The sequence below is a fragment of the Misgurnus anguillicaudatus genome, chromosome 18 (assembly GCF_027580225.2).
Source record: "Misgurnus anguillicaudatus chromosome 18, ASM2758022v2, whole genome shotgun sequence".
Taxonomy (NCBI): Eukaryota; Metazoa; Chordata; class Actinopteri; order Cypriniformes; family Cobitidae; genus Misgurnus; species Misgurnus anguillicaudatus.
In genome coordinates this window covers 38,875,778-38,896,186 of record NC_073354.2, presented here as the reverse complement: position 1 = coordinate 38,896,186, position 20,409 = coordinate 38,875,778, and the positions used below count along the sequence as shown (strand labels likewise).

Below are 20,409 nucleotides of genomic sequence, written 5' to 3'. Positions count from 1 at the left end.
TTGTCTGTTTTTTAGTAGAAATATCGAAAAATTCTTACATTAGGATGTATTTTCTTAATGAGCAAAATGACCTAAGAAAATAAGTCAAAAAATATAAAATTTAAGTGATTTTGTGCATAAAACAAGCAAAAAAATCTGCCAATGGGGTAAGCAAAAAATCTTGAAAATTTTTCTTAAACACTAAATTCAAGAACAATTCAAGAAAAATTTGCTTACCACATTGGCATTTTTTTTTCTTTTTTTTGCTTGTTTTATGCACAAAATCACTTAAATTTTATATTTTTGGTGTAAAAACTAGATTTATTTTCTTGGGTCGTTTTGCTCATCAAGAAAAAGCATCTTAATTTAAGAATTTTTAGATATTTTTACTGAAAACAAGACAAAATACTAAGAAACTATTTTCTTAAAAATCATTTTTTTGCAGTGTGTTGTTGAGATTCATCTTTTCTAAAGACAAACTGGAAGACTCAAGCACAAACAATATTACAAAATAGCAAACATTCATGCTAAAGAAGTCAAAATGATACACATTTAAAGTCATAATGAAACAGAAGTAGACGTATATCTGAGTAAAACAGCATCTGAAATGAATAAAAAGGTAGGGCTGAACTTGAATTCGTCCAAAAAAAATTGGGTCCTATTGTTTCTATTTGCTAATCGTTGCAATGTTTTCCCGGGCTTTTCCCACCTGCCATACCCTGTGAACGGAAGTAAAGAAAGATCAATTTGAGAAGGGAAGAAGATTTGTGTTTTTGATTCAAGATATTGATTGTAAAATAATGAAGATCACAAATAAGATAATTTTCTTATTTCAATTTTATTGTGACTTTTATTGAGTCATTGGTGTGAAAACATTAAAACCGTGAGATCAAATGTTATTATTCTGTCTGTTAGCAAACATGTAGATATCTTTTTAAGGTTCTAATGGCCACAAGAACTTATAACAAAGTAAATGGGAGGGGGGGTGAAAGTTTTTGTGATTTATGGCTGTTATCTACACCACTGATCTGCAGAACATTTTTGGTTCCCCAAACAACACAAGCCCTCACACAGACGATGATTCCCAGCTGAAGCCGTGATGGAAAGAGGTGGAGTTTGTGTCTGTGTGTGTCTTTGTCTAAAGTTGTATGGCCCCCATCTGTCCAAAGACATGGGCGGAGACACTTTGAAAGTATGTGTGTGTGTTTGGTAAGATGGGCGGGGTCTATAGTGGGAGTTTCAGACTTCTGAATGAGGTCTGTAGTTTTCTTTCAGCTCTTAAACCCTCACAGCAGTGTGTGGTGGCTCACAGATGTTTACAAACACTGGATTATAACTTCAACACAGACGGATGAGGACGGAGAGACGTGGCAGCAGAAATGAAGTTTCATAGAGTTCGAGACACTCAGATTCTGAAGTAGGACTGTGCGGTATGAACAAAATATCAATGCATCTTATATCATTGTATGGGCAATTGCATTTCACAGCTATAAAGCTTGTTATTTTTGCTGATTTTTATATTAAATAATAATTCTGTGCTTATGCCTATTTTAAGTCATTCTAGTTAATACTTTATTATCATGTTAACACACATTTTCATATTAAACTAAATGTGTAAATAATGCAAAGTTTTGCTTATTCATAGTTGCACAAGTAAATCTACTACTACGGTAAGGCATCTCTACACATTTCTACTGATAAACGTCATCATATCGTCCAGCCCTAATGAAGCATCTCATGTTCATTGAGGGTCACTGCCTAAAAACATCCATAGACATAAAGACTGATGAAGAAACATGAAGAAGTGTTTTCTGTTGCGAGCGTGTCTTCTGCTGTCTCTGTTGTGTATCTACGTGGAGTTCAAAGACTTTTGGCTGAAGGTTTTTGGACCCCAAAAACGACCGTCGTACCTCACGCGTCACAAGAACGTTTCCAAGCCAACATCTGCTTTGAGAGATGCTGGATCGACGTGTTGTCCACCAGTGAAACATCTCAGAAAGGTGAGCTAATCGTTCTGGTTGTGTTTTTCCAAACACGTACAACATGACCTTTCTTTTGGCTGAATGGTTACATAATGAACCTTTAACGTCTGAAGAAGGTTTTTGTTTCATAAAAGGTTATTTGAAGTGAAAAGGTTTCTTTGGATTAGATGAAAGAAATGGTTCTTTGACTGAATGGTTCTTTGAGGAACCAAAAATAGTTCTTCTATGGCAGTGGTTCTGATACTTTTTGTCCATCCAGCCACCATCTCATGCCCTCCAAGGGTGGCCCGTCCTCCAGTTAAGAACCACTGTTCGATGACATCACTGTGAAAACCTTTTAAAGGGACACTCCACTTTTGAAAATATGCTCATTTTCAAGGTCCCCTAGAGTTAAACATTTGATTTTTACAGTTTTGGGATTCATTCAGCAAAAACATTCCAACTTTTCAGAAAGCGCGTTTACCACGCGGTTTTAGACGCGAAATGTGAACCTCCCCTAAAGGGACACTCCACTTTTTTTGAAAATATGCTCATTTTCCAGCTCCTCTAGAGTTAAACATTTGATTTTTACAGTTTTGGGATTCATTCAGCAAAAACATTCCAACTTTTCAGAAAGCGCGTTTACCACGCGGTTTTAGACGCGAAATGTGAACCTCCCCTAAAGGGACACTCCACTTTTTTTGAAAATATGCTCATTTTCCAGCTCCTCTAGAGTTAAACATTTGATTTTTACAGTTTTGGAATCAATTCAGTCGATCTCCGGGTCTGGCGGTACCACTTTTAGCATAGCTTAGCATAATCCATTGAACATGATTAGACCATTAGCATTGCTGCTAAAAAAAATAACCAAAGAGTTTACATTTTGCGTCTTTTGCGCGCTCAAGTTTGTTATTTCAAATGTAGGCGTGTGGTATGCACGCTCATAATGGAAATCACACTCGTTTTTCCAGGCGCGTCCGCACTGCATCGAGTTCCTAGCCATATCTGCCTAGAAAATCGCAACTTTTAATTTTCTGTTGGTCTTAGTACACAATGTATCTACAGAAGAGTGAAGTTTTAAATAGGAAAAGTATCGAAACTCTCCAGATTCAATGGATTGTGCTAAGCTATGCTAAAAGTGCTAGCGCTGACCCGAAGATCGGCTGAATGGATTCCAAAACGGTTAAAATCAAATGTTTAACTCTAGAGGAGCTGGAAAATGAGCATATTTTCAAAAAAAGTGGAGTGTCCCTTTAGGGGCGGTTCACATTTCGCGTCTAAAACCGTGCGGCAAACGTGGTTTCGGAATGTTTTTAACTCGCTGCAGTGCGTACGCGCCTGGAAAAAAAGAGCGTGTCTTCCATTATGAGCATGCATACCGCACGTCTACATTTGAAATAACGAACTTCAGTGCGCAAAAGACGTGAAATCTGAATCGCCCCTCAAGCTCCTTTTATTTTGAAGGAATGGTCTACTCATTTTCAATGTTGAAATATTTTGTTGCCTTGGCTGGGACTTGTTGATGCATCCCTCTGTCATCTGTGTGCGTGCGCGTGGGCGCTGGGGCGCGCTGTTACACTTCGATAGCATTTAGCTTAGCCCCATTCATTCAATGCTACCATTTAGAGATAAAGTTAGAAGTGACCAAACACATCAACGTTTTTCCTATTTAAGACGAGTAGTTATACGAGCAAGTTTGGTGGTACAAAATAAAACGCTTTTCTAAGCGGATTTAAAAGAGGAACTGTATTTTGTGGCGTGGTGGCACTTTTGGTAGTGCTTCGACTCGCCTGAAAAGTCCGCTCCCCTTCTCACTCTCATAATGGGAGAGGGAGGGTGTTACTGCGCCAAGTCGAAGTACTCACAAAAGTGCTATTACGCCATAAAATATAGTTCCTCTTTTAAATCCGCTTAGAAAAGCGCTACGTTTTATTTTGTACCACCAAACTTGCTCGTATAACTACTCGTCTTAAATAGGAAAAACGTTGATGTGTTTGGTCACTTCTGACTTTGTCTCTAAATGGTACCATTGAATGAATGGTGCTAAGCTAAATGCTATCGAAGTGTCGCAGCGCGCTCCAGCGCTTACGTGCACGCACACAGATGATAGAGGGATGTATCAACAATTCTTAGTTAAGGTAATAACATATTTTAATATTGAAAATGAGTGGACTATTCCTTTAAGCATGTGCCTTTACTCACCAAATCTAAATTAAATTCTAGTTGAAAGATAAAACAAACATTTTATTTCTTGCTAATTTTCTTATTTTTCTCGCATAAAGCTCTCCTTGGGACCCATACGACACAAAAATACATTTCTCTGGCCAAAAATATGTTTGAAATATATGCTAAAAACATTTTGTAGTAAATAAAGTTTAATTAAATATAAATTAGCAATTAAAATATTTCATTTTAACCTTCATACAAAATGTATTTCAAGGGCAACAAATACATTTCTAATTTTACAACCTGGCAAAAAAATTCATACTTATTTGTTTATGTATTTATTTATTTTTCAAATATATTTCAAAATATTGCCAAAAATACTGGTGAAAAATTTTTTTTTGTAAACATATTTCAAAATATACTTCAGCACATGCACTGTAAAAAGTTGAATCAACTTAAAAATTACTTCAATTGGTAACACCTAAAAAAGGTAAGTTATTTCAACTTAATTTTTTAAGTTAAAGTGTTTTTCACTCAAACATTTAACCAACTGAAGTAATTAAGTTGATCCAACTCTTTACAGTATTTTTGTGTATTTTGAAATATATTCAAAATTATATCTGAACATATATACAGTATTTTTTGCTGTATGGGGATACAGAAGATATGAACAATCGTTTCTGTTCTCTCCTTTCCTTCAGTCGGATTTCCTGTAAATGCCGCAGACTGTGTGTCAAAAAGTCTCTCGAACAAAAGCGCATTCAAACTCTTCTGCTCTTCGGTTCACACTAGATGTGGATCATGACCTTTGACTCGCATGCTAATGAAAATATTCAAGCACTTCTCACAGACAGACCCACACATGCACGACACACAAATTCACACAAGATGACGAAAAGCAGAAGATTATCTGATGTGGAGATACAGCGTGACCGTGACATTACACACTTAGCTCTGCTTCGGTGGGCTGGAAAATGGAGCAAGGTTTTGAATGGGCCGTGTGTTTTAAGAGATGGGTGTCATCTTAAAACAGGTTAAAGCAGGACGTACAGGCGACAGGTCAACTATTATATTTTGGATTAAATTTCTTTCAGGTGAGGGCACAGATTTAAGCCAACACAAGCTTGAATGTACAAACAAGAAGATTATGGGAATAAAACAAAAGCTGATGTTTGCATCAACTGATCACTTTAGTATGTCCAGTCAACATTGCATTACATGCAAATTTATATTGAATCAGCATGCATCACTACTTTTGAACTGGAGAAAGATGTCTTCCAGATGTCCCCTTCATTATGGTGTGGCGTCTTGAATGTTATTGCAACTTGCATGCAGCAGAGAAAGACTTCAACCTCTTTTGCATCTTCATGTTCAACACATTCACATTCAGAAAGAGTAAGACTGGTTTCCAGGCAACTGCTGTTATATTTTCAGATATATTTGGGTCAATGATATTCTCCCACGTTCCAGGCAATTCCCACTTCTCCTCTCATATCCCATAAATGTTCCAGTTGGCGTGTTTGATATCATAAGTATCACTTTTAATTCAAAAATCAAAGTTTTGAAAGGAAGCAGTCGGTGACTCACAGGCGCGAGCCGTCGGCGTGTTCGAAGAGGATGTGGAAAATGTATTGAAACCGGCTGTGCAAACAGAGCTGAAGACTCAGCAGCCAATCGCCACATGTGCAGGAATAACATGACAGTCACCGTCATTTGGCCAAGATGTCGTCCTGGATCAGCATCTTTTCTACAACTAAACTACCCCTCAGATAAAAGGGAAGCGATAGGTTGATAATGTGGTCCCTCGATGTTCCTGTAGCTTTGCAACGCCAAAGGTCATGGGTTCGATCCCAAAGGAACCCATACACAAATAAAGCTGCTTTAAGGGTTCTTCACTTTTATACCTTCAAATCTGAAGAAGCACATTTTTTAACAAAAACCCTTAAAAGCCATTAAGCCAAAAATGTCCCCTTTTTTCACACCATATAGCACCTTTATTTTGAAGAGTGCATGCATTTTGACAAATCTGGTTAAAAGCATTCGTTAAATGCATAAATCCTAAAACCCAGCCCTATTTCCTAATTCTGAAGACTCATTGGTTGAAATAAATGTCTTGCATTGCTTATACTGTAAGTCATTAGCTGAGATATATTTTTGCATATAACTGGAAATCCACCATTAAAGCAGGTCTGGCACGCTTTGCAATGTGAACTGCACTACACATCTGAAGTGAATTAAACTCAAAGCACATTTAAATGACCCATTTTCTATTGCACACCATACAACAGATGCTGTACAATTTGACTTAGCAAACATAAAAACTAGAGATGCATCGTCCAATAATCGGCACAGATAAAAGCAATCAGCAAATGTAACTAGTTAAATGTTCAATATTATTGATCGTTATATAAATGAATAGCATTCAGAAAATATAATGCTAGGAGATCAAACTATCGGTAGCTGCAGATATCAGTTGGCTCGGTATCGGTGGAAACATTTTCATATCGGTGCATCTCTAATAAAAACACATGACATCAAGGACAGAGTATTGAAACACTTGAACAGATCTACATTTACACAACATTATATCAATGGTTATCAGTCTCACTAAACTGAAACATTTAGAAATAATAAATGAAAAGTTAATATGGACGAGAGACAGAAGAAGAGAAAAGCATGCAATAAAACGTGGGGAGAGAGAGAGGATCAGCTCATGAGAGAATGTTTGTGTATCTCATGTGTATGTTTGACATTTATAAGAGCAAGAATAAACTGAGATCTATAAAAAGCTCAGCGTTGGGCTCTGGAATCCTGTAACCATAATAGTAAAAGAAGCTGAATGAGGCCATACCGAGAATAATTTACATCTCTGCTGTCTCTGAGGAAATCTGACACAAAGAATCTGACCAATGCTGTCCATACAAAACTACAACCATGACACGATGACTGTATGTCTTCACCGCCCAAAATCTAGTATTTTTGACTTTATTTAATCCTCCACCAAGTGTGATCTCTTACCGCACATCTCTTCTCAACACACCACATGATTGGAGAATCCATCCTGTCTGTAGCACAAGCTGAACATGTGACATGTCAAAGGTTAATCCTTATACTGAAGAGCAAGAATCACAAACATTCTGTATGTTTAACTATGATAATATAAGACAGCTGGTCAAGTGATCAGCATTGGGTTTGCTTGTGGAGATACCCATAAAACAAAAAAATACCCAGGTGGTACTGATAACCAAACATTGTATGTTGTGATGGTTTCATCTTCATGTTTGGTGTCATTTTAAAGGTCATGGTGCTATGGTACAAAAGGTCTCATTTCTGTCATTGTAAGAGTAAGTGTATAGCATAATCTGGACTCGTGCTAGAGGTGTGTCCTCCTGAGGAGATCTAGATCACAGATGGTTAACAATCCCATTTGGTGCCGGACTGGAGAAACCTCATCTAAAGGCTAAATAGTATAAACTTAAATTAGAACGGAGTAGCCTCGGTTTAAGCTTAGAGTAATGTATTAACATTATTACATTTATATCTATAACCTGACTTGATTAAAGAGCACCTATGGTTCAATTCACAATTTTACATTATCTTTGTTACATGTTAAAGGGACACTCCACTTTTTTTGAAATCCATTCAGCTGATCTCTGGGTCCAGGGGCGGAGTGGGACCAAAAAAATCTACCGGGAAATTTTGTATACCATTGGCCCTCCGTGGTGAAAAAAAAAAAGGTCTTGTATTTGTAGTAAAACTAGGGTAATCTGCAAAAAAACAAAAAAACATTTTCATAATAATAAAAAAATCATTAAATCATGGATAATTATCCTAAATGAGTAACTATACAAAATGATACCTGTTTGAAAGACGGAGATGCGCACCTGTCAATCAGCTATTACATAACAGAGCGAGGCCAGAGATGAACGTGCTCATAAACGGGAGTAATATGGAATACTTTCTTTACATCTTTAAAAAACTGTACGAATTTTTCCTTTAAATATAATTTTTGTTACATAAAGTTTTGAGAGATAATGTTTTTTCCACGGTTATTGCTTATTTATTTTAACGTGTTTGGCGCATTTACCTCAGAGTTTATTTCATTTATTTTGCTGTTTTTCCAGTAATAATAATACAATTTACATGCCAATCCTACTTCCTTGTCTTTTTATTCATTTCATTATGCTGTTATATTAAGTTATGTGGATATTTATTGCCATATAAGACATTCATTGCCGTTATATACTCTCGACTAATATTCAAATCATATGCGGAATAATGTGTGTATCTTTGAATAACTGTAATTAATCCTTAAAAATTATTTTTGTCAAAGTTTTGAGAAATAATAATGTTGTGAGGATATATATTGCCATATTGCAGTTGAATGCTCTCGTTTATAATATAAAATCACATAGTAGGAAATATATAATGTGATACTGCAAAGTTACCCTTCTTATTTTTATTTATTATATAGCCATATGGAGACAAACCTTTGCAAATGTGCTGATTTGATCCATTCATGTACTGACCACCAAGCTAGAGATTTTTAACAACCTTAATCCACACTTTCTATCAAATAGTCTATCTGCTTGATGGATCAATCCGACCGCATGTGTACTCCAATAAACAGGCATTCGGCGGCGCGGCTTTTTACATCAAAGGCCGACAGGCTATGCCATTTGGGGAGAGCCGTTCAATGATCCCCCTATATTTTTAAAAATCCTTAACATGGTTGGACCTGCCGAACAGGTTGAGCACTTTTATGTTGAGCAAAGAGGCTGCACAGTTTGACCAGTGGGAAACGGCCGCACATCAGGCCGCCAGACGGGGTTGCTATATAACTCGCAATGTATATTAATCAGACCGACCCTTGCAGCCTCAAAACACTACCGGCCCACCGGGAAATGTCCCGACTCTCCCGATGGCCACTCCGCCACTGTCCGGGTCTGGCGCTAGCACTTTTAGCATAGCTTAGCACAATCCATTGAATCTGATTAGACCAGCAGCATTGCGCTAAATAATAATCAAAGAGTTTGGATATTTTTCCTGTTTTAGGCTTGACTCTTCTGTGGTTGCATCGTCTACTAGGACCGACGGAAAATTAAAAGTTGTGATTTTGTAGGCAGATATGTCTAGGACTATACTCTCATTCTGGCGTAATAATCAAGGACTTTGCTGCCGTAACACGGCTGCAGCGGACGTAGTGATAGTATGCACTACCCTGCTATTGCAAGATACTAAGGGGACTGTTTTCAGATGCTGCGTAATATTATTGTCCGTGCTGCAGCCATGTTAATCGCAACTTTTCATTTTCTGTTGGCCTTAGTACATGATGTAACTACAGAAGAGTCACATTTTTAAATAGGAAAAATATCAAAACTTTTTTTTTAGCACGATGCTAACGGTCTAATCAGATTCAATGGACTGTGCTAAGCAATGCTAAAAGTGGTACCGCCAGACCCGGAGATCGACTGAATGGATTCCGGAGCGTAAAACTCTGGGAAATTAATTTAAATTTCAAAAAAGTGGAGTGTCTCTTTAACGATATGCAAAAGGTACAAACCCCAAAGTAAACAATGACGCGAGTTATCGTCTCCAATGTAAATCTCTTTTCTTGGACTACAACAAACACGCAGATTGTAGGCAACAGTTTACTTCCTGGGATTGGTGATGTAGACAAGACCGACATTGTGACTGAATCTTTCAAACAGGGTAAGGAGCGTCACATTTCTGGCTGACGTCAGAGGTATTCAGGCCAATTACAACGTACAGATTAGCTGGCCAATCAGGGACACGGCGCTTTTCGATGAGTTTTGTGCGTTTCAGGAAGAGAGGGATATCTGGAGCTACTAAAATGCACGATATGTGGAAAATAATGTGTTTTTTACCAGAAACCACGCAAACACATTGTATTATACCAAATACACAAAATAACTTTTTTTTTAGCAATGAAATAGGTGCACTTTAAAGTCAGATTAAGATTATAAACCGAGACAAATCTGTCAAAAGTGCAGAGAAAAGACACAACACGCTGATACCTTTGCGCACACCATTGGATACCATTGTTGGGCCGATGGGTGGCTCTTTACAATAATTATAAAGTTTATAGTCACTGTGATCCACTATAAACTTAATGTTTGCATTACAACACCTTACTCTTTTAAAACTTCCTACATGTTTGTGCAGATTCATCGATGGAAAATTAAACTTGAACCATGGGCCACCGTAAAACACAGCCTGGAGGAAGAAGCAAACAGATTCCTCACATATATCTCTACACCAAAGGTAATATATCACACAAAACATGTCTGTTATAATATGATATAATATAAGGTACAAGATGTCTAATTGACACTTCTTCTGAAAGCTTTTTCTCTCCTTCTTTCAATAAACACATTTTTTATATCTTTGTATTACACTTTTTATATTACTGCCTCCCAAAAACGAATTGCTTTATTTATGACTTTGGGTTAATGCATCTGCTAAATGCCTACATGTAAATTTAAAAACTATACTTGAATTGACCCAATCCTAAGCTAAACCTAAACTTACTTTTGACTAAGATTGAAAGAAATGTCTTGGTTTGTGTGTGTTTAGGTGTCCTGTGAGAGACCTGAGTCTGGCCTGTCCATGTTTGACAGAGAGGATAATGAGTCCTGGGTTCTGTGTTTGGACCGCAGATACAGTCTGACTCAGCGCATTGTCTCTAAACAGTGCAGGGTTTACTCGCTCAGGTGTGTGACACGCACAAAAAAAACACATTTTTACACATAAACTTTCTCATGCGGTCAGGTGCATGCACACACACAACTCTCTCTCCTGTTATCCATCACGACACAGTAAGAAGGTCGTGTCAGCATGTGTGCCATATATCATCTCCACTTCTTGGATCAGCAGATTTTACTGCTCATTATCATCTTGTATGTGTGTGTGTGTGTGTGTGTGTGTGTACTGTAACTTACTGTAACTGCAAGCGTGTCTATGATGGAAGCCAGCAAAGATGATCTGCATTATAATCATGAAGCTATCGGCTGCGACTGCGTGTGACCTGAAGGCAAAATGAGCAGCTGTTAAGATAAACATCTCTAACACTTCCTCAACAACTCAAACTACATTAACATACATGAATACATCAAAATGAATTCATACATACATTAATACCTTCATGTGTTTTGTCATGTTTTAGCCTTTCTGACAGTCTCTATGGGGCGGTTTCCCGGACAGGGATTAAACTAGTCCTAGATTAAAATAAATTTAAGAGCTGTCCAAATTGATAACAACTTGCACTGACATCTTAAAATACATCAGTGCCCATTGTTTTCCCTGCTGAAAAAACCAGCAACAAACCAGCATGGGAATTATGCTGGTCTATGCTGGTTTAGCTGGTGGTAACCAGCATACCAGCACCAAAACACAACATATGCTGGCCTTGCTGGTATGCTGGTTTGTTCAGCAGGGTTGCCTCAAAATGCACACAAGTAATGTTTTTAGTAAGGCATGTTTGTTAAAACGAGTTATATTTCCTTATTAAACTAAGGTCTAGTCTTGGCTTAAGCTAATCCCTGTCCAGGAAACCACCCTGAAATGTTTGTGCCTCAGATTTAACACTTTGGTGTTCTAATGCAGTTTGAATTGTAGGCCACTGTTGTGATCCACATTATGAAGTCACCCCAAAATACATTTCTAGATGACCCACCAGCAAAACCATCTTTGCCATGACCAGCTAAAACCAGTTAAGACCAGCCAACCACCTTAGACGAGTTGGTTTTAGCTGGTGGGTCAGGTGGTCTTGCAGCCTGGTCAAGCTACTGTAATCAGCTTGACCAGCTAGAAAAGTGCCCAAAACCCCACTAAAATCACCGTGATAAATTAACTAAAACCAGCGTACTGCAATTTTATGTTTCAAACAGAGATGGCGATAGAGAGGCAAAAGTTACAAATTGCACCTTTAAAGGAGTAGTTCACTATAAAACAAAAATGTCATGATAATTTACTCACCCCCATGTCATCCAAGATGTTCATGTCTTTCTTTCCTCAGTTGAAAAGAAATTATGTTTTTTAGAGAAAACAGGATACAGGATTTTTCTCCATATAGTCAGGGTTCCCACGGGTCCTTGACATCCTTGAAAGTTTGTGAATCTGGGGAAAAAAATTCAAGGCCCTGGGAAGTTTTTGAAAATATATATACATAGATACAGGTCATTGAAAGTGCTTGAATCTATTTTATGCAAGAAAAAAATCCATATTATTCTCTGTGTAGTGTAGGATAATATCATAAAAATTCTAGACTTTTAAGCACACATGCTAAACTGTTCACTTTAAATGCTTATATCTTCTGTATGTGAATGTTGATTCATACTAAAATGCTTTTTTGCATAGTTGTGTTTGACACATGAAAGGTCTCGGGTTACGTATGTAACTGTTGTTCCCTGTGAAAGGAACGAGACGCTGCGTCTCTCTTGCCATACTTCCTGCGTCCCTGTAACGCCGTCTTTGGCAATATTTCAGATAGCGATATACTTCCTGGCTCCCGCGTCACCCTGTCTTTGTTGTAAAGCCTCACCATTGGTTGAATTTTATATACACATTCAGATGCTCTTACCCCTGGAGGCGTCCCCAAAGTGTCACCGCAGTGACGCAGCGCGAGTTCCTTCGAAAGGGAACTGTAACAATGTATCTTAAAAGGTAACACGATGTAACCTTGATTCTCACTTGAAATGTGTCCCCACATTTAGTCCTTGAATTTGAGGGCATTGGACCTGGAAAGTCCTTGAAGGTCCTTGAATTTGAAGTTAACTAAGGTGTGGGAACCCTGTGTAGTGCACTTTAATTTCTACACGATCCCAGACAATGAATAAGGAAGAGTCTTATCTAGTCAAAGGTTAATTCATTATATGAAATAAATATATATAACCGCAAACTTTGCACTGGGGTTGCGTTTACGAGACCTGACAGCATGACGTAAACAAAAAGCTACACAAATGCGATCGGAGCGGTAAGACTGAAATGGATTTCCGGAAATGTGATTTGAAATCACCTTTGGATGTAGCCTGAAACAGATTCGAATAAACGGTTTGGCCATTAACACGCTCTAAATGTGATTGGATTCTGATTGGATATGCACCAAAATAGGATATGGACTGACAGTGTGAACAGCAGTGACAACATAAACAAGTGGCTTTCGTGGTCTTCACGTAACTTCCGGTAAACTCCGCGAAGAACAAATAACAACAAAGTCCTTTTAAGTTGTTTATTTATATAACAAGCAAAATAAACAACATTTAGATTACATACACTGTCAAAAATAAAGGTACGAAGCTGTCACTGTTGCAGTACCCTTTTAAAAAGGTCCTAATATGTACCATTTAGGTACAAATATGTACCTTTAAAGGTACATTTTGGCAGTTCAAAGTACTAATATGCACTCTTTGGGTACAAAGGTGTACCTTTTTGAAAGGGTACTGTCCCAGTGACAACTTTTGTACCTTTATTTCTGAGAGTGTAGGAACCCAAAACATTTGGTATTTTCGACAAGGTATTTGTTTAATAGTTTAATTTCAGCAACTAGTCAGACCATTAAACAAACAGATATAAGTAGTGTTGTTGGAAATGTCATGCTTGGTGTACGTCATCCGACATTGTTGTTTTAGCTTTTATTTATTTTATTAAAGGCTGTTTGGTGCTTGACTTGTAAACACTGGATCTGTACTTCCACCTTGAACAACCTTCAACCATTATACCCCATATGGAGAATATATATGGAGAAAATCCTTAAAAACCTTCATTTTTTTGCACGAGGGAAGAAAGACATGAACGTGACGTGGGGGTGAGTAAATTATCATGAAATATTTGTTTTAAAGTGAACTATTCCTTTAAGTTTCTTTCTGCAGTCTTAAAGAGACAGTACCACTGTTATCAGTCACCCTACAGCAAAATAACTTTTCAGAAAAAAATAATACATGAATCGGATCCATATGTGGCCCTGACGGTTTAAAGTCACAGATTTTCCAGTGTGTTTGTGATAATATGTAATACGTTCAGCAGGTTACAGGAGGGTCAGAACTGATACTGTATGTTTGCATATGATTGCTTACAGACAACATTTTCTGGATTTCTTTTCTTCTTCGCTCAGTTGGTTTCAAATGACCACACTTTAAAATTATTGTCAAATGTTACGGCGTGGTGCTTGTGTTTAGCTTTATGTAAGCACATCAGCACAAAAGGAACGGATTATGTAAGAATCTTCTTCTATTAGATAATTTACATTGGCATATGGCATCAGATTTCACAAAAATGTTGGAGGATGTTTGAAAAGATTACAGTAAACAAATCTAAATGAATCATTAATGAGTGTTAGTGAGACAAGCGCTGCTCTCTCCATCTTCTCTGCAAAAAGACGTCCAGACCGACCATTAAATCACAACGCAACAGAGCTGTGGAGCAAAACATCTTTTATTAAACACACTTGAGTCCTCCAGCGTTGTACGGCGTTTGGCTCAGTTTTTGTCCTTGAGGTGGAATTGATTCAAGATCTTATTTCTATTGCAGAAAAGCTTTTCATTTACGCTCTGCTTTTTTAAAAATCAGATTGGATGAAGTGCTTTAAAGCTGTCGTAAAATAGTTAAATAAATTCAATATTCATTTGGCCATTGCAAAACAGTACACAGTTAGGCCAACTCTTAATGACATATAGGAGAGCCATTTCTTTCATACTTTATTTATTATGTATGAAAGAAAGATTCTTTAGATTTGTATGGGATGATTTGGCCCAAAATGTTTGTTCTAAAGCATTGCGAAGCACCTTTATACACTTTATTCAGCCTGCCGCAAGTTATGATCTATACAAACTGGAGATGAAGACTTAGTTGTTGTCATAAAATATTGTATTGTTGCACTATATTAATGTTTTAAAGAAAAGTACACTCTAGAAACAAACGATCTCACAAGAATTTCGTACATATTTTGCAGGTTGGCTTATTCGTATTAATTCATACGACCACATTCGTAAGTTTTGGTACGATTTGCCATGACCCCTGTGACGTTGGGGTTAGGGGCGGGGTTCGGTTTTGTTGTTGTTTTTTTTCATGAGAATCATGAATTAATACGAATTAGCCAACTTGTAAAATATGTACGATTTCACGTGAGATCAGGTTGAAAAAGCAATACAAGTGGTTCACTGGCTCGTAATCATAGGGGAACCATTATAAGTGCTATAAACACCTGTATTATCCGTGTAGAACCACATTGTGTTATGTAGAACCATATGTGGGGCTATAGTGGTGCTATATAACCCCCAGATGCTGCGAGGTGCTGTAGCACTGAAAATGGTTCCCCTATGATTACGAGCTTTTAGTGCTATTTAGTGTACCCATACGACAAAAAAAAAAAAACAATTCTCTGGCCAAAAATATATTTTAAATATATGCTAAATACATTTTGTAGAACGTAATCCTCAATTGATATATTTATTTAATTTGGAAATATATTTAGTTTTATCTTTCATATATCAACATGTATTTCAAGGGCAAGCAAATACATTTCTAATTTGACATCCCATAGGCAAAAATATTTTTTTGCCTAAATATATTTTAACTCATTCACCGCCATTGACGAGTTATCTCGTCATTTGAGTTCATATTTAACTAATAAATATGCCTTTCTGAACGAATTTCAAAGTGAAAGTGTAATCCACCAGATGGCGCTAAACCGAATTTATCAAAAACGGAAGTTAAAAAAGATTTAATTATTTATTTTAACTGCCTTTATGTTTGATAGTCATTCTGAGTCTGATCTCTAACATAAATTTCTTTACAAAAAACGCATTTTTTAAGCTTTTTGCTCAAAATGTATTTTTGAAGAGAAATATCCATATTTCAGTGGTTAAATTAAGTCGAAAAAGTTAATATATAAAGAAACGTTTTTTCCCCATTTTGTTTGTTTGTTTATTGTTTGTTTGAAAGCAGAGGGTGTGTTCTTTAATTTGATATAATTTGTAAGTTTATATATTTATAGAAAATAATTTTTCCTGCAAGTAATTTTGTGAAAATTTTGCTAAAATCACAAAAATGCACGTGGGCAACTTTTCTCAAAAAGGCTGGCGGTTAATGAGTTAAATATATGCTAAATACAAAGTATTAAAAAGTGTATTTTTAAAGTTGAAAATATATTTAATTGATCCTTTATCAAAATGTTATGTTTACAGGTTCGTAACACAAAGCTTTTCTTCCGATGCAAATATATTTCCTTGAATTGAAATATATAGAGGGCTAAATATATATATATATATATATAATTTTTTAATGCTTTAAAATGCATTTACTTTTAAACATAAACATATTCCAAAATATATTTCAGAAAATATATTTATTTGCTGTATGGTATAACATGCTTACAACATGAGAAATGACCAATTAGCCAACAGGCTAATATCCAAAACATCATACGTCATCATATCTCATTTTAAAAACCCATGATTTTTGAGGTTCTTTGTCCTCTGAAAATTTGTAAAATGATGTATTTTCTGGCTAAATGACTGATACAAAACAATAGGTTAAAGGGACAGTAAGTAGGGTTTTAAGTGTTTTATTAATCAAAATCAATGTCTTTATTCATAAATATGTCCTCGTTGGTGTCAAATGGCCTCTGCCAGTGATCTGACTTTTCTTTGTAAGCTTAGAATTTCTTCTCTTAACTTACATTGAACGGGTAAGTCCAAGGAGGCTTCCATACCGTTCTGCCGTATTGATAAACTATAATAGCAGAGAGGGACAAAAAGCACTAGCCTACCAACGCATTCCCACAACGCGTTTTCATTCAGAACACGTGAACTAGCTGAAACAGACAAGGAGATCAGTGAGTACATATCGGCCGTAGTTGCAACACGCATTTGGAAAGTCGAGGCGCGAGAGAGCACTATTCCTTTGAATGCAAAATACAATTTCACCACTAGAGGGGGTAAAATCCTACTTATTGTCCCTTTAAAGCATCCATCCCTCACAGCCTCGGTTTGAAATCAACATGGCAGCCGACTAAATAAGGCATATTTTTAAGATGGTCATGCCAAACATTAAACTTGTGCATAACTAACCATTTAAATAAGACACTCAAATCACACTGCTTCAGGAGAGCATTGACATCACTGAACATTTAGACTTACGGTATCAGATGATCAAATTCCAGGAGCTGAGACACACCTAGAGATGAAAACAACCACCCAGAACATCAGCGCAGCTGCATTGCAACATGCTATATAACCACTGTTAAACCACATTATGGCATCTCTCCAAGCAACTTGGCTTCAGTTTTGCACATATAAACACCATTCAGATCATTCTGAGAAGTGAAGCATCTGTCTCATGTACTATGCATTCCTAATCTTGTTTCTTCTTCTGTTCGTCCGTAGACTGGGATCAGAAGATGACCGACTGGAGCGGACTTTAGCCGGTTCAGGGTGTGAGGTTCACTGTTTTGATCCCAGTATCAGAGGAGCTCACCTGCAGGATTCAAACATGTGGCTCCACAAACTCTCTGTAGACTGGCGTGATCCAAACCCAGCGGTACCGCCACAGAGACAACACAGCAGTACCAAGAAACTCGCCACCATCCTCAATGACTTCGGCCATAGACGGGTAAGGCTGAGAATAGCAAAATAAATACAATGCACTCTTACTCAGTCAATATTAAATAGATGAAGGTTACTGTATATTTTCACAAAATGTTCCTTAGATTATGTAGGATGGTTTTATGTAGAAAACAGTAAATCAAAGACTTTAGTTGGGCTTTCATGTGCAGGTTTATGTCTATATTATGTGTTTATAACCCCTTAGGTGGCACAAATACCCTTTGAGTGGAGGGGTGAAAATTTGATGTACATCTTCAAATTAATATAACTCTGCCATTTTTGGTGGTCTTGTTTTAAAGAAGACACTTTGGGTTTTCGCAAAAGTGTCAGTAGTTGAAAATATTAAATAAATAAATTGTTATAGCAGTTTACATTTATTTTAATAAATAAAAATAATTCCATAACATATTAAGTTTATAAATAAAATTATAAAAATGTTAATGTTGTTTCACAAAAGTAATAATGCAAACATGAAGCCATAAGTCTCAAGTAGTTCTGATCCAAATTTCAAGTTAAAATCACTAAAAATGAGGTTTGTGTCACACTTTGTGATTTTACCAACAACGGCCACTAGATGTCCATGCAGTGGCCTAGCAAGTCAGTCCCGGGCCCATATGCAAAAAAAATTTACGGGCCCCCTTGCCCATTGGCACTGTTAACTGTGGCGCGCAGGTCTGTTAACAACATATACTTTAAATAAGGTAGTCAAATATTTTACTTTAAAGGGTAGATTTAAATAAAGAAAAACTAAATGTTTTGGGTAGTTTTTGACTCGTGACTAACTTCTCCACCTTCTCTTTTCTCTTTAAGGCCCCACTTTTATGTTTAAATTTGTCCATCCTTAATGTTCATGTAGATAGCCGCTATAGTAACCTCTCACACTGTGTTTTCCAACAATATATAGTTTGTTGTGATATACATAAAATTGATATGGAAAATATAAGTAAACTTAGGTGTCCCGCTCACGGGACAGCGCTACCCTTAAGATATTTTACAGGTTTACATCACTTAAATGTGCACTTGTGTGCAGAATGACTACCTTATGGAACTGATTAAGGGCCTGCAGTTGCCAAACTACAACTCAAGCAACAAACCTCGAATTACTTCGTAACTTGAACTGTATCCAAAAAACTTTGTGCTCTTTTCACCTGAGCAACACTTTAGTTTAACGGTTTTAATTCAAGTTGTGTTTTCTGAACAAAAGACCAAACATTGATGCTAAAGATGAACAATAATGAGTTGATCTTAAGACAAGAAACCATTTCTCTTTCTCTGCCAGGCGAAAGTAATCCAAGTCCTTCAAATTCATGTGCATTAACTCACTGTACAAGTATTCACAGGTTTATCACTCTTCAAACGTCTCTACAGTTATTAAATCTACATATATTATAATGTTGCATAATTGAAAAGCCTGAGACATACAGCACCTTTCCAGTGAAGTTAAAAAAACTTCTGTATGTTCATCTTATTTCAACTTTAAGTTTCAGCAGGCTACAGCTAAATTGAATTAAAGTAGTTTATTTTTTATTTTTATACCATGGGGCTGTTGAATGCTTTATTTTGATTGGTTGAGAAATGTTCGACGGGTGTGCATTATTTTTTAAAAATCACATGATCTGTCAAATGTTTTAAAATAATCACCAGAGCAATGTCTGTGGTAAGCAGAATAATTGACTCTGGTCTTTTGAATTATTTGAAATTATACCACGGGTATGTTGAATGCTGTATTCTGATTGGCTGAGAAATGTTCCGTGGGTATGCATTAATTTCTGATAACCGCACACCTAACTTGTCAAATGTCTTAAAAATAGATACCAGAGCAATGTTTGTGGTAACCGTGGTATAAGAGGAATAATTGACTATATTATTTGAAAGTAATGCACACCCGTGGTGTAACCTTGGGTGTGCATTATTTTCTTATTATTCAATGGCCCGTCGTCAATTATTCCTTACATAATGCACACCCATGGCATTACCACCTTGGGTGTGCATTATTTTTAATAATTTAACGTCCCGTCGTCAATTATTCCTTACTTCTACCACAGGGCTATTGAATGCCTCATTCTGGTTGACAAACGTTCTAAGGGGGTGCATTATTTTTAAGTAAACGCACACCTATAAAGTAGTTCCAGGTCTGTTGACTGCATTACAGTTCCACATTCATACATTTTACTAAAAAAATATTTTTTACTACTTTCAACAAATAAAGCATAAACATATTCAATTGAAAATAATTAATGAAATGATTAAAAAGAAATAATAATAATACAATATATAAACACTGATGCTTGCTTGTTCAGTTTTGTTATACATAATATTGATAGGTCAACTTGTTTACATTGTTCTCGAGACTTTTGTTTTGGGTTCTCACCGACCGGGTCACATTAAGTATGTCATTGACTAAAAACTAAGGGTGGGTTTTCAGGACAGGGATAGTTTAAAGGGGACATATCATTTAAATCTGACTTTTTCCATGTTTAAGTGCTATAATTGGGTCCCCAGTGCTTCTATCAACCTAGAAAATGTCAAAAAGATCAACACAGTAACTTAGTTTTGGTTTGGTAAACCATTCTTCCCTTACGAAAATTAACCATGGTTTTATTGTGGTAAAAGTGTAGTAACCATGGTTTTTTGGTGTACTATTGTATTGATTACAATCCGCAAAACCATGGTTTTACAAC

At 36.6% G+C, this 20,409-nt stretch overlaps 1 protein-coding gene and 1 long non-coding RNA gene across 3 annotated transcripts in view; one reads left to right on the top strand and one right to left on the bottom strand.

Annotated features, from left to right (window-relative positions):
• Positions 1–998: 998 nt before the first annotated feature.
• The window catches only part of mettl24 (methyltransferase like 24), a 24,208-nt gene continuing 4,797 nt past the window's right edge, over positions 999–20,409 (top strand). The window contains exons 1-6 of one of the 2 annotated variants that reach the window (XM_055186278.2): positions 999–1,409; positions 1,625–1,649; positions 1,754–1,979; positions 10,293–10,391; positions 10,704–10,840; positions 17,510–17,735. In XM_055186278.2, coding sequence (XP_055042253.2) covers positions 1,776–1,979; positions 10,293–10,391; positions 10,704–10,840; positions 17,510–17,735 — 666 coding nt within the window. In that variant the 5' untranslated portion in view covers positions 999–1,409; positions 1,625–1,649; positions 1,754–1,775. Of the gene's footprint in view, positions 1,410–1,624; positions 1,650–1,753; positions 1,980–10,292; positions 10,392–10,703; positions 10,841–13,777; positions 13,933–17,509; positions 17,736–20,409 lie in introns of those variants that run through there. The other variant, XM_055186279.2, reaches the window with a different exon arrangement.
• LOC141350641 (uncharacterized) lies at positions 10,858–17,503 on the bottom strand. The gene is made up of 3 exons (XR_012358781.1): positions 17,264–17,503; positions 12,105–12,245; positions 10,858–11,154 (listed from the first exon to the last, which is right to left on the bottom strand). It is a non-coding gene; the product is annotated as an uncharacterized lncRNA (long non-coding RNA).